The sequence below is a fragment of the Neolamprologus multifasciatus genome, chromosome 14, assembly GCF_963576455.1.
Source record: "Neolamprologus multifasciatus chromosome 14, fNeoMul1.2, whole genome shotgun sequence".
Taxonomy (NCBI): Eukaryota; Metazoa; Chordata; class Actinopteri; order Cichliformes; family Cichlidae; genus Neolamprologus; species Neolamprologus multifasciatus.
This window is the reverse complement of record NC_140452.1, coordinates 34,881,988-34,896,131: the sequence shown is the minus strand read 5'-3', so window position 1 is coordinate 34,896,131 and position 14,144 is coordinate 34,881,988. Positions and strand designations below refer to the sequence as shown.

General features: G+C 40.9%; 2 protein-coding genes across 2 annotated transcripts in view; both read right to left on the bottom strand.

Annotated features, from left to right (window-relative positions):
* Nucleotides 1-593, bottom strand: part of LOC146504504 (solute carrier family 12 member 9) — a 74,418-nt gene extending 73,825 nt beyond the window's left edge. Inside the window, exon 1 of the mRNA XM_085184807.1 lies at nucleotides 12-593. Coding sequence (XP_085040933.1) covers nucleotides 12-231 — 220 coding nt within the window. The 5' untranslated portion in view covers nucleotides 232-593. The remainder of the gene's footprint in view (nucleotides 1-11) is intronic.
* Nucleotides 594-878: 285 nt separating this feature from the next.
* Nucleotides 879-7,407, bottom strand: LOC146504503 (uncharacterized). The gene is made up of 5 exons (XM_085184808.1): nucleotides 7,136-7,407; nucleotides 6,423-6,553; nucleotides 6,113-6,199; nucleotides 3,508-3,651; nucleotides 879-2,893 (listed from the first exon to the last, which is right to left on the bottom strand). Exons 1-5 carry the CDS (start codon nucleotides 7,146-7,148, stop codon nucleotides 2,717-2,719), a joined length of 552 nt encoding a protein of 183 aa, XP_085040934.1. The 5' UTR covers nucleotides 7,149-7,407; the 3' UTR covers nucleotides 879-2,716.
* Nucleotides 7,408-14,144: the final 6,737 nt, after the last annotated feature.

Below are 14,144 nucleotides of genomic sequence, written 5' to 3'. Positions count from 1 at the left end.
TGAGCACTCACCTATTCTGAGAAAGACTACCACGCTGAACATCGATAGCAAGGTAGGGATGACTACACCGAAGAAGGTGGAGAGTTTCTTCTGTTGCTTCTGCTGGGCAGCCCTCCGCCCTTGGCTGCCCGGGTTATGAACCGGGGCCTGGCTGCCCGCCTGTGACCGCAGCTCGGATTCATTGACGCTGGTAGAGAGGCGGTAGTGGAGGAGAGGAGTCCGCTCTGTCATGGTGAAACTTGCTCCCGGACTAGATTTCAAAACTTCATTAAAAAAAAGTGTCCCGGATAAATTTGAGCGATCAGACACCAGAGTTTAACTCTTGAAGTCTGCCCGGTTCGTGGAATATCTTCGAGCGTATTCCAACCGTTTCAAAAACCGAAGCAAGTGTATCAGTGGCGAGTCCTCATCAAAAAGAATCAACTTTACCTACCTACATAGCAAAGCAGTGGTTATGTTAGTAATTTAAAAAAATAAATAAAATACAAATGCGTGTTAAACCTACATTTTAAAACGAGTAGGCCTTTCCTATAGCGTTATAATTCTGTTAAATGCCACATCAAGCGACTGTTGTATCGTAACATCTCGTACAACTATATAGAAGAATATCATGTGACACGGGAATGTCATTTTGTCCTAATAGCGGTGATTTCCGGTTAAAACTGCCACAGTAGAACACATCGGAAAGGCAACGTAATGTAATTATGCCTAACTACCCCGGATGCAAACGGAAGGTAGGTGTATGAAGAGCTACCGTGTGGTTTTCGTATGTGTGCGTGTCATATGAAGACCAACGTGATTTTTTTTTTAATGCCAGCACAGACGACTATACAAATGTTTTGTTTTGTAGGCAATGTGCACAGCTTCCGGTTTTGTCCTGTGTTTTCAGTGCAGCGTCTTGATTTTCTGATTTTCCAGCGCCCCTTGGTTCCTGCCTGTTGCCTTTGGTCATATGACCAGGTTGGCTGGGCCAATCACAGCAGTCCATTCTTCCGGCCACCTGCTGCATCAGGTTAGCCAGTTATTACGCTTGTGAACCTGGATACCTTCAAGGTCTTACACTGTTACAATACAAAGTTACCATTCTAAACTTGAAATTATGACAGAAAACATACTAAATGCAGGCTTATTGTTATTATTATATACTTTATTATTTTGTGAAATTGCCGAAGGCACACTGAACATTGATAAACACAGATCAATCATGCTTCTTTAAAATTTTTACACTGTAATTTTAAAATGTAATTTTTTTAAAAAGCTATTACATTTTATAGCTTTTTTATGTTTTAAAAGTTCATTTAATATCAATAATTAAAGTGATCCACATAATACAGAGTGGTCCAACTGCTGCCATAGACAGTCCAAAGTCCTCCACAATAAATAAATAACAAAAAACAGAGTGTCTCTAGCAAAGTCTTTGATGGGCACTGCAATCATTCAGCAATAATTGGCTAGCGTATACATATATATAAACTGAGCCACACTTTTACATGTTTTAAATAAGCAAACACATACATACTTTTTGTGCAGAATATATAGAAATAAGGCAGAATAACACATACTCTCTGCATCCATACACATCCATCTGTTATTTATTAACATGAGACATGAGTGCAGTCATTATGATCACTTTTGTTGTAGAATACAAAATTCTCATAAACTTAATTGATTCCTTGCACTCCAGGCCAAGTACACAGAGTTGGGAGCCATCCACAGGTGGTGACGGTGATGAACAATATCTGATGCATATTGGCACACAATACGATTAATGCAACCTCATACCTACAGAGGGTGCTACAGTCACAGTTTCTGTTGCACTTTGCCATAACAAGTATGAGCACACACACAGACTTTGTTCATTTTTAGCACTAGTGTAGGTAGCTAGTCATTACACAGATTCCCTTGCATGGTTCATCTGTGGGCTGTCTGATGTAAAGCCAGGAGAGTAAATAGCACTTTAGTCAGATTTCCTCATCTTAAAAGCCAATTTGAATTTTCCTGGCACAGTTGGTTGCGCAATATATCTTTGTAAATACAAACAGTGGGCTTTTAGATCTAAAGCACACTGCCACCACCACTATCAACTCTACTATCAGTCACTGTCGGCTCCTTCACTTAAATCCAAGTGATTCAAGGTGAATGGAATGTCTTAATATTAGTCATGCGTGGCAATGTGCATGGCAATCCGTTGATGTGTCAGTTACTTGGCTCCAAACTTGAGTACACTCTCACATTTCCCAACTTAGTTGAATGAGCTGAGCATATTGACTGCAGTGATCCCTAAACATTTTCTCATGCCAGCATGAGGTCCAAACTTCAATTTATCCACTATTGTGATTTAGGATTAAATATCTGCAGAACTAAAGGCAGCCTTAGTAGCTGTGTGTTCTTCTTCAAATGCAAAGCAGTGTATAAAAAATGATACCTGGTCAGTTCCAGCTTGTTATCACGGGGATTTTGAGCATGTTATTAGGCTTTATGCTAGCACTTGGCTCCATGCACCGATGTAGGTTTCTCTTTCACTTGTACAATTAGAGTCTTTAAAAACGGTTCTTGTTGCCTTTTGGAAACATTTCTGCAGAAGCATTTCCTCCATGTGAGGTTTACATCTTCCATTTACACTCAGAGCACTCTCAGATTGTTACCTTTAAACATCCTTCCATTCAATGCAAATGTCACAATGTTCCAACTCCCAGTCTTTTCTTCCTGGGTCCTCTCAGCGTACTTCATTCACATCTTCCTTCCTTTTACTAAGTGAACCTTGTGGACACTCCTTAGCAAAGAGCTCAAGTTTTCCTTTGAGTAGCTGTTTGGAGCCATCCAGCACTTTTTTCAGTGTGGTTTCATTTGAGCAGTGCTGCACTACTGAAGGAGACGCTGTCACCAGACCACTCTGTAAGTAAGAAGAACTCAGTTAAGCATTCATTGGCTTTTTTTTTTGTCACTACAAACATTTCTATATAAAGGCTGCTGATAGCATGCATGTGTCCAAATCTATATGTAAAATTTATGTCATCTATAAGACGCAGTATGTTGAAAAATTAAAGATGGTTTCATTGGGTCTCATTAATCATAAAAGCAACACCAAGGGCACCTCAGGTGTTACATGAAACAAGTGCGTTTCTTCAATTAATTAGATGAAGTCAAGTATTTTTTTTCAAGTATTTTAGTCAAGTATGTTTTTTTACATGGTGTCCCCTTTGTACTCATTCTCTAAATATTCCTGTTTTTTCTCTGTCTTTTCCAAGGGTATATGTTGTCAAGTAGTTTGAATTCTCTGTATTTGTAACAAATACCCACAATATACAATATATATATATACAATATACACAGCCTACACTCACTGGCCACTTCATTTGTTCCTTACTAGTACCAGGTTGGACGCCCTTTTTCTCCCTGACTTAATTCTTTGTGGCATAGATTCAAGAAGGTGCAGGTCCTTATTTGACTTTTATCGCCTTAAACATTTGCACAACGTTTAGGAAAAGTAGTGTTATGATGCATTACCTGAACGTTATTCTTGACAAGTATCAGATAATTGCGGACAATAGCACGCAGGTCAACCAAGCAGCTCTGATTTGTTTTAGCCTGCTCTAATCCGTCGTGTAACATTTGGAGGGATGCCAGTACTTCAGCATGCTTTTCCTGGAGCTTGAAAAAAAACCAAACACAAACACAAAAGCGATTACAACTTTGTTATCGGTTACAATCCCAACATACGTGACGGTATCGTGGTCCCATTAATGTTCAACAATACAAATAGAGCATATCAACATATGCTGACATCCAGATGACCTGTTTTTAGGGGAAAATAGTAAAGCTTTGTATGTGAAACTTATACTGGAATCAGCAAAATGAAAGATCGTTTGAAGCCTGAGTCGTAATGTTGCAGCCTTAGTTTTACAAATCAAAATATTAAACAGAAAAAATCATTAAAACAATCATTTCAGTAATGCTGGAAAAATATCATGCCTTATAAATTTGCAGTGCCACCTTCTTTCAGGTTTATCTGTCCACTTAATGCGTGTTATTACTTCCTGTCATTCCCACAGTGAAGTTCAGATTGGGCAATATGTGCTTACTAAAGGCCTGCAGCATCATGCACGCCAGCATCTTAATGTTGGCAATGTGAACTTTGGAATGATTTTTTTTATTAAAGCATTTTACTTTTAATCACTTTTGATATTTAGCAATATATCTGCAGACCTAATATTAATTCCAACAATCAGGTGTGTTTTGTGTTTAGAACAAATTGTCAGCACGTCCGCATTCTTATTGTTAGCAGTGTTTGCAGGGGCTTGTGCAAGGAGACATGACTGGGCCTCCCAGGTGCCTACCTATTGATGCAGTTGGGCTACAGTACTGCTAGTCTTACAATGCACAGTGCACAGATAGGACCAGTGATTAGGGATGGGTATCAAAAAACGGTTCTTGTTGAGAACCGGTTCCCACTGTTTCAAATCCTTGGAATTGTTTGCCATTTTTGCAAACGATTCCCTTATCAATTCCAGTCGCCCCGAATGACGTCACCACGTTGCGGAGCGTCATTTACCTGGCAGGAAACACGGCGCCTAAGCGGCTCAAACGCTCAAAAGTTTGGTTATACTTTACGAGAACGGATGACAACAGGGCAACTTGCAATACTTGCAAAGTAGATATTTCATTTAAGGGAGGAAACACTACGAATATGCAAAAGCATTTGCTCACAAAACACACGATGACCTTAAATGAATGTCGTGTTTTTTTAATTCCACTCCGGACTCGTGAATCTCAACCCAGCAGCAGCGGTAACGTTTGCACGTCCTCTCCCGTTAATACGGCAGGTAAATAATCAACTAACAGTGCATATTATGTTAGCGCAATCTGCCTTATTACAAAACCTGCCATTACTGTGCGTTTAGGTGACCATGATGAGAGAGACAGAGTCTGGCTGGCTCAGATGCTGGCAGTTCTCACTGCAGTTTACCGGTAGCGTCTCCTTTCAGGCCAGGATAGACGAATGTCACCGAGCAGTGACTAAGTTTGTGGTCAAAGGTTTTCACCCATTTGCCACAGCAGATGATTTTCAGTAAGTGAATGTGTTTAATTGTAGGCAGGGACATTACTGGATATTCTTGTGTAATTGCTACAGAATACAGAATATTTCTTTTATTATTTTACATTTACAATTTATTTCCTGGGGACCCTGTGACACCCCATTGAAGAGCCATAGGTTGGATCTCTTAAGATCTCACTGTTGGTTTTGTAAGGCCATGTTACTCCTGAATTTCTATCTTGTTCAAAGAGAAGATATAAAACAAAGTTCTAAGCTAATCGACCTTAGTGTTCTCCTTTTTAAAAAAGAATCGATAAAGGATCAAATCGTTAAACAGAATCGAAAAGGGAATCGGAATCGTGAAAATCTTATCAATACCCATCCCTACCAGTGATAGACTATAACTTAAAATACACACTTCACAGAATTGCTGCTTGATGTCCTTAAACATGTCACTTCGTTGCTCGTTGTTTTGCAGATTTTCAAATATATCTATAAATCTATGGGCAGAGTCAGGGCAGAGTGTATATACAGTTAAAATCTATTGTAGTTACCAGTAACAACACTGACAATGCTGTCAGACCGGATGAGCAGCAGATTTTGGCAAGTGCAACGTAGTGGGATTATATTACTTCCATGGAAGTCTGTGGAGTATGTGCCAGAACTTTTTCTATCTAGTTTTGTGCATGTGACACAACTGACTGTGAACCACTATTTACATTATACCTCTTCTAAACCTCTTCTAAGCCCTTGAGGCAGCCTTTAAAAACACAAGCTGTTACTGAACTTTTTAACAAAGTAGAAATTGCTGTTTGAACAGAAGACAAGAATGCTGCTTTGTTTAATTGTCTTCTGTAGTCTTGATGAAGCTTTTTGCAGTTAACTAACTGAAAAACTGAAAAAAAGGTTTAAAAGTAAGAAATAACTGATGTTATACAGTACACTTGCAGACAAAATAAAATGAGACTTGGTCAGTGGCCACTGACGCATACATTTACTGAGACTAGGATGTCTGGTAGCCTACTCTTATATTTGTTGACAAACTGTTTTTGCTAAACATACTTCGGCTGTACTTACAGTTTTATTATTCCATTCTGCGGGTTGTATTGCGGTACATAGCCGTACTGAAGAGGGCAGCTTCTCTGAGACGCTGCACTTGAGTACCTGAGTACATCAACAACAGCACATTATCCATGCATTCATGAAAATGACTCACTTTGTTAAACAAAAAGAGTCAAGCATTTTCAATAAAAATTCAAAATAAATATAAATAAATGTTATAATTGTGCCTCCTAAAATGTGTACGTTTAAAAACTGCTTATCAGCATCCCCACATTTACATTGTTTTCATGTTACTTTGGTAGATTGATAGAATGCATTTCCTCACCTGCTTTTTAAATCTATTCATCAGTTCATCCCTAACACATTTTTTGCAAAACTGCAAAGACAGTGATGTTGCATGAACTTCAGGTCGGTGGGTAAAAATCATTCCTGTCAGCAGCAGCAGCAGCAGAAGTCCTGGAGGAGCACACAATGGAGATGACTGACGAGCCATCTACCTCATTCATGCAACAGCAGACACAATTTAACCTATCTGTGTTTGTTTCATTATATCTCCTCCCCTCTTTTATCCACATTGACGCAGAATGTTCAGTGAAGTAAGCAGCATGCAGCATAGCCCGCCCATTTATGCGTCGCTGTCTGATTCTGCCAAATACCGCCCATAGGTTTCGTCTTTACAATCCTTACACCCATTTCCATTCATGTGTTCTACTCGCATATGTTTATGTTAGGTGTGAAAGTTAGGATGGGGTGAGTAAAAGTGTGAAAGCACCAAGTATCTTCATTTAGCTTTCTTTTTTTCTTGCTGATTATATAAGTCACAATGATGTCATGAATCACTGTTCCGAAGAAAGAGCATGAAATTCTCAGGTTCTGGAGAAATACATCAGGGCAGGAGTCCTAAAAAAAAAATCAGGGCCGAGACTCTACCACACCATGTTTGACATAAAACACATTTATACACCACTCTAAGTAACTATGAGTCACACTGTCGCTTTATCTCCTCCTCTTCTCTGCGAGTACAAGCAGCATACTTACTGCTATGCGCCATAACCCGCTTCTGGACGCATGGTTTCCTTAACTATGGTTCCTCAACCGCCATTCTTCTTCTTTTTGTTGCCATAAAAATTGGGGCAGATGTTCAGAAATCATTTCGTATTAATCATATAGTCTCTTTTCAGTCTACAAAGCTCAAGCAGAGTCCCAGAAATACTGGCATCAAGATTCCTTTCAGCTATTTTCTCTTTCACTTGTTCACCACAATAAAGCGTGTATTGAGAGGGGCTTGTGGCTTTGCTGTGAGCTTTTAGAGAAAGAAGTCTGTGTATTTGACTTAGCCCGAAGTTAATATTTGACTCTGGTTCCTCAGTGCAAATAAGACCAGAGAGGCACCACATAGACCCAGACTATAGCAACCAGTTATGACACCATGATGCAGACATATGGAACTCATAATGAAATACTGTAGTTAATTTCGCTCTTATAGTGCTCTGTTTTGGGTCATAAGGCACTAGGCTAGACTAAGCACAGGCTTGTGTGACAACAACATTGTTTCAACTGCTGCTATTGGCACATCCAGTAATGTTCATTGCTCATAGAGGAATCCAGTTTGTTTTGGATCACCATCATAGAAAGAAAAGATACCAAAATAAAAGTGATGAAACCATTGGAGGAGACCTTCTCCAGAACAGACATGCATGCTATATGGGTCAAGCAAGCAAGCTGAGGTTTCCCCATGAATGCACTTTACATTCAAGTGGCATTCTTTGAATGTTTCCTGCAAGGGAAAATACAGCAAGCTACTTTCAGCAGCTCCCATAATCACACGAGGTCACCACAACAAGAAACTCCACTCCCCATCTTTGATTGGTTTTTTTACACCATATGCCTTTCCTTACACAACCCCAAGGGATTTGTGTCTCCTGCTGTGAATCTTTTGTTTATTAAATGATTGTGTAAACCATTACACTGGAAACACAGACAAGAAAATTCAGCAGTGAAAGCTACTCACTACTCGCCTCTCCCGAGTGATCTCTATATGGTGAGCAAAATGCAAAAATATTTTTTGCACACTACTCAGGTCATTTAATTGTCACTGCAGTCACACATGTAGAGTGTAATAGACAGCAAGACATAAACGTATTTTCTCAAATAAACTAAATATATGTAGTTAAATATTTTGTCAATGTTTTTGTATGGATGTGCCCTATTTTCATGAGGCATTTTTAGACAGTTCTTTTAAAGGGAATATCTGGTTTGAACCTTCAGGTCCTCAGGTGCGCTACCTGTGCTTTGGGAGCATTCTTTTCAGGTACTCCAGGCTCACTGTTTCACATAGCAGTTGAGAAAGTGAGTCATTAAGAAAGAAGGTGGAGTTTGTTGATTCAAATTGTGTTCAATTGTGTGTCAAACACAATTGACAAAACAATAACTTCGGTAACAAACACAACGGGGCAATTGGGGAACGGGTCGTTATCTGCAGCCCAAGAGAAGCCAGAACCAAAAGGGAGACCAGGCCTGACGGTGGATTACACTAGGTTGAAGCCTCAGGAACTAATTGAGCGTGCCACTGGTTTCAGTGATAGCAACCTACAGCTGGACTGGGTGGCTCAAAATGCTAAAGAACAACATATCTGATTGTGTTGCCTGTGCTTCAGCCAGACCTTGTATCGTGTATCTTCTTGTATTCAGAGGACAAGTGGGGCTGCGACTGTATGCTGCGGCTGACTAAAAGTGCAGTGAGTACTGGCAACTGCACTCTGTTGTCTAGTCTTTTTCCTCCGATCCCAAAGCAGACAACAGTGGGACCATTTTTGCCAAGACAAGGCAACTATACATGTTTTAAGTTTTCAACGGATGAGGTAAAGTACAAATTGGGAGAAATTGACCCAAGCTGGTGTGCTGTCACACTCACGGGAAGAACCACAAACAATGTAAGTGACCCGAATACTCTGATTGGAACATAGGCTAGAAGTGGGTTGTATTATTACTGTGGACACAACACTCTTTTGGTTCGGGTTCCTCTGGGGAGTGAAGGGACATGTGCTATGGTACGGCTGGGAGCTCCACTCACGCTGATCGGAAACCAGGTAAAAGCCATAACACAACACAAAACACGCACTTTAGCTGCCAGACGTAAGAGACACATTTTGGCAAAGAGAGGGACCCAGGGGGCACATGCTTATGACCCCAGATTGAATTCACCCACCTGGATTGACTCAATAGGAGTGCGCAGGGGAGTTCCAAATGAGTATAAACTAGCAGACCAAGTAGCTTCAGGATTTGAAAGTATGAAAGGGGGGGGGACAAAACGCTTGGACACTGCTAGCACGGGGCGCCTACAGAAACGCAAAGCAGGAGATGAAGCATAGCTGAATATGTTTCCAAACCAACTTCATTCTAAGCCAAAGACTAGAAAATATGGTGAAGCAAACCTTCCCTTTGGTGTCACCTGCACAAGTGCCAAGGTAGGTCTCCCCTGCAGAATTGGTTTTCCCTTTGTCGGGAGCACGCGTTGGGCTGTTCAAATCACGGACAAACAGTATCCCACATTCTTGATTTTTAGTTCACAAACACTTGTTGTAATGACTAACTACTCCTGACATTTCGGAGATGTTAGCTCTTTATACAGTAAAGTTACAGCGGGATACAAATAATATCAGACTGATCCTGCCACGATTTGTTTCCTCGGTTCAAATCACGGACAAACAGTATCCCACAGTTGTTTATGTTTTTAAACCCATTTTGCACAGAGAGGCATTTTTTGATTTGATTGCAATGTTGAATATTATTACACAGGGAAAAAAACAACTACACGTAAAATAATCACACGGTGACGCCTCTGCCTTTCTAAATGGAGGGACAGTAACTGCGTGTGTATATGTAAGCGTGTAAAACTTGAAGAAAGTCAGATTAACAGAAACGGTATTTTGTCTCTATCTGCCATTCTGCAGTTCATCTCCTGTAAACAATAACGTGGCGCAAAGCGTGACGTGAAATAAGGCACATACCTTTGACGTAGCGTGACGAACTCTGTATTCCTCGTCCACACGTAAACGCAAAAAAGGAGTTTTAAAAAATCTCAGTTTTCGGTGATTCAAAACGCCGTTTACGTGTGGACGAAACAGCTGCGTTTTCAAAAATACCCGTGTAGGTGTGGACGTAGCGTAAAAGAGTTAGTAGTTTATTTCCTTACTACCTGTCATTTATTGCAGATTACTTGTATTTGCTTAATTGCTTACTAAATGTTTGAGGTGTGAAATAAACCGCAGTGGAGCAAAATATGGGTGTGTGTGGTTGGAGGATGTGTGTGTGTGTGTGTGTGTGCGCGCGCGTGCGTGGAGGGGGGGGGGGTGAACATTTTTCTTGTAAAACAAAGGGGGGCCTAGCAAAAAAATGTTTGGGAACCACTGATGTAACCTAACCAGAGACGCCATGGAAGGGTTTGCGGAACAGTTGGGTCCGACCTCGCTGATGGGAGTGCAAAATCGAATGGCCCTCGAAATGTTGTTGGCGGAGAAAGGGGGTGTGCCATATTCGGAGACATGTGTTGTACCTTTATCCCCAACAACACTGCCCCAGATGGCTCAGTAACTCGAGCCCTGGAAGGGCTGAAAACTCTGTCTAAAACTATGCATGAACACTCAGGAATCGACAACCTGCTGGAGAGCTGGATGACATCCGTGTTTGGACAATGGAGGGGGTTTGTTATGTCTGTAATGCTTTCTGTTGCCTGTTTCTTGGGAATTTTGGTCACTTGTGGTTGTTGTTTCATTCCTTGTGCCAGAGGACTGCTGGAGAAGGTAATAACCAGGGCCGTGAACTCTGAATCGGTGAGTTCGGTGGCTATCATGCCACTGATGGGCGTGGAGGTGGCCGAGTGGGCCGAGGAGTGACACAACAAACGGTGTCAAGAGAGCAAATGTGGAGATGAGGAAAATATTTTACTGTTACTCATACTTATCATTATTACCATTGCATTAATTAACTTTGCATTAAGTCATAATCAAATTAATCATCATTTCATTAAAGCATTTATTGAAGCTGTTGGCATTACATTAACATTCTTATTACAGGTGCAGCTATAACCATTTTATACACATTGCATTTTGTGCTTATTAAAGAGTTGAAGCTCGGTCAATTAATTAAAGGTTGTAAGCCTCGTTCGGCGCAATGTCCGGACAATCCATGGTGTAAGTGACTTAGAGCTAGAGAAGGTTAAAACTGCATACATGCCTACAAAATACATATAATACATATAATCTAGAAACAGGCTTGAGTGAAGGCCTGAATGTATTCAGCTTCTTGTTACATTTGAGCTTGCTTAGTAACAGGTGACAGAAGATGGGCCAAAGAGGAGGACAAGTCCATGGGGACCTTCAGGGCCTGAAGATGCTAGAGAGGGGAACTTCGGTGTCTGCATTTAGCTCTTAAAAATGATCATTGTCTGTAAAAGATGCAAATAATGTTCTTAAGATACAAATTATGTTCTTGTAAAACGCAACAAGGGGCGTTAACCCTGACATTATAAAAGCAATCTGAAATGTATTTTTGGGCGGAGATCTACATCTGATGTTTTGCAGTGTATATCTTCCCACGCGTGTGTTCAATAAACTCATCTGTTTGATTGCATCCTTCTGGGCCTCTGGTATTTTGTTTTGGTTCTCAACATCGCGAATCGGGACAGTAACTATGAGTCACACTGTCGCTTTATCTCCTCCTCTTCTCTGCGAGTACAAGCAGCATACTTACTGCTATGCGCCATAACCCGCTTCTGGACGCATGGTTTCCTTAACTATGGTTCCTCAACCTCCATTCTTCTTCTTTTTGTTGCCATAAAAATTGGGGCAGATGTTCAGAAATCATTTCGTATTAATCATATAGTCTCTTTTCAGTCTACAAAGCTCAAGCAGAGTCCCAGAAATACTGGCATCAAGATTCCTTTCAGCTATTTTCTCTTTCACTTGTTCACCACAATAAAGCGTGTATTGAGAGGGGCTTGTGGCCTTGCTGTGAGTAGGGATGGGTACCGGTGGTAACATAAACGGTGGTAACCAGACCGAAAAGCAGTGCACATTTCGGTGCTTTATTTCCCTGAGATGTCACACACTTTGAATTCTAGCCAATCCTTTTACCTTTCCAAGGATAGTAGGCGGGCCCAGGTACGTACGTTCTTTTAGAGCAGAGCTACAGATTAAAAATGCCCAAGTCTGGTTGTACTCCACAGCAAAAGATGCAAACTCAGCAGCCTACAACAAGTGTTTTAAGGTGATACCGTGCAAAGGAGGTAACACCTCGAATCTGATGAAACACCTGGTGACGCATAGCAGGGGGTTTTTAAAGCCGAGAAATGGACCGTATTTGATAGCTTGCTGCTAGACCTCACACCGTGCACATCTACTGTGGGTGTGGTGCCTGTTATCGGACCCGGAGTTAGCAACATCCCCCAAAAACCCAAAGATTAGAGTCCTGGCCCCTAGCCCTGCCAGTGTAGCAGAAATGATGACGGATGATGATGGCAGCAGCAGCCGTTCTTCTCTGGGTGAGTTGCTTAATGTTGTTCGTGTGTAATTTACGTTGAGTAGGCTAACCATGTTATGAAATTAATTCACGTAAGGTGAACTAGCAAACACCGTTGTAGTTACATGAGGCTGTCTTCTTGTTTGATGGCAGATACTCCCTTCACCCTGGCCAAAAAGGCTAAAATGACCAAAGAAAAAGTGGAAAACAGCTAAACATGAGAGGTTTTTGGATAAAGTTTCTGGGTTTTTTCCATTGTTTAAGCACTGCTTCCAGCCAAGAGTGATACCATATATGCCCTATAGCTGCAGAAAAGGCTAACATTGTTATCTTTTTACAAAAAAACAGCTAAATATGGGAGGTTTTTGGACAAAGTGTGTGTTCTCCATTCTTTAAGCACCGGTTCGAGCACCGTTTAAGCAAGGGCACCGTTTCAAAAGTACCGGTTTGGTATCGGATAAAACCTAAACGATACCCAACCCTAGCTGTGAGCTTTTAGAGAAAGAAGTCTGTGTATTTGACTTAGCCCGAAGTTAATATTTGACTCTGGTTCCTCAGTGCAAATAAGACCAGAGAGGCACCACATAGACCCAGACTATAGTAACCAGTTATGACACCATGATGCAGACATATGGAACTCATAATGAAATACTGTAGTTAATTTCGCTCTTATAGTGCTCTGTTTTGGGTCATAAGGCACTAGGCTAGACTAAGCACAGGCTTGTGTGACAACAACATTGTTTCAACTGCTGCTAATGGCACATCCAGTAATGGTCAAGCCATGTTCATTGCTCATAGAGGAATCCAGTTTGTTTTGGATCACCATCATAGAAAGAAAAGATACCAAAATAAAAGTGATGAAACCATTGGAGGATACCTTCTCCAGAACAGACATGCATGCTATATGGGTCAAGCAAGCAAGCTGAGGTTTCCCCATGAATGCACTTTACATTCAAGTGGCATTCTTTGAATGTTTCCTGCAAGGGAAAATACAGCAAGCTACTTTCAGCAGCTCCCATAATCACACGAGGTCACCACAACAAGAAACTCCACTCCCCATCTTTGATTGGTTTTTTTACACCATATGCCTTTCCTTACACAACCCCAAGGGATTTGTGTCTCCTGCTGTGAATCTTTTGTTTATTAAATGATTGTGTAAACCATTACACTGGAAACACAGACAAGAAAATTCAGCAGTGAAAGCTACTCACTACTCGCCTCTCCCGAGTGATCTCTATATGGTGAGCAAAATGCAAAAATATTTTTTGCACACTACTCAGGTCATTTAATTGTCACTGCAGTCACACATGTAGAGTGTAATAGACAGCAAGACATAAATGTATTTTCTCAAATAAACTAAATATATGTAGTTAAATATTTTGTCAATGTTTTTGTATGGATGTGCCCTATTTTCATGAGGCATTGTTAGACAGTTCTTTTAAAGGGAATATCTGGTTTGAACCTTCAGGTCCTCAGGTGCGCTACCTGTGCTTTGGGAGCATTCTTTTCAGGTACTCCAGGCTCACTG

Excerpts from the sequence above, each read along its gene's own strand:
- LOC146504503 (XM_085184808.1), bottom strand. Across the intron at positions 6,200-6,422 it reads TGAATAGATTTAAAAAGCAG|GTACTCAAGTGCAGCGTCTC; the intron begins GTGAGGAAATGC and ends TGATGTACTCAG. Across the intron at positions 3,652-6,112 it reads CAGAATGGAATAATAAAACT|CTCCAGGAAAAGCATGCTGA; the intron begins GTAAGTACAGCC and ends TTTTTTTTCAAG.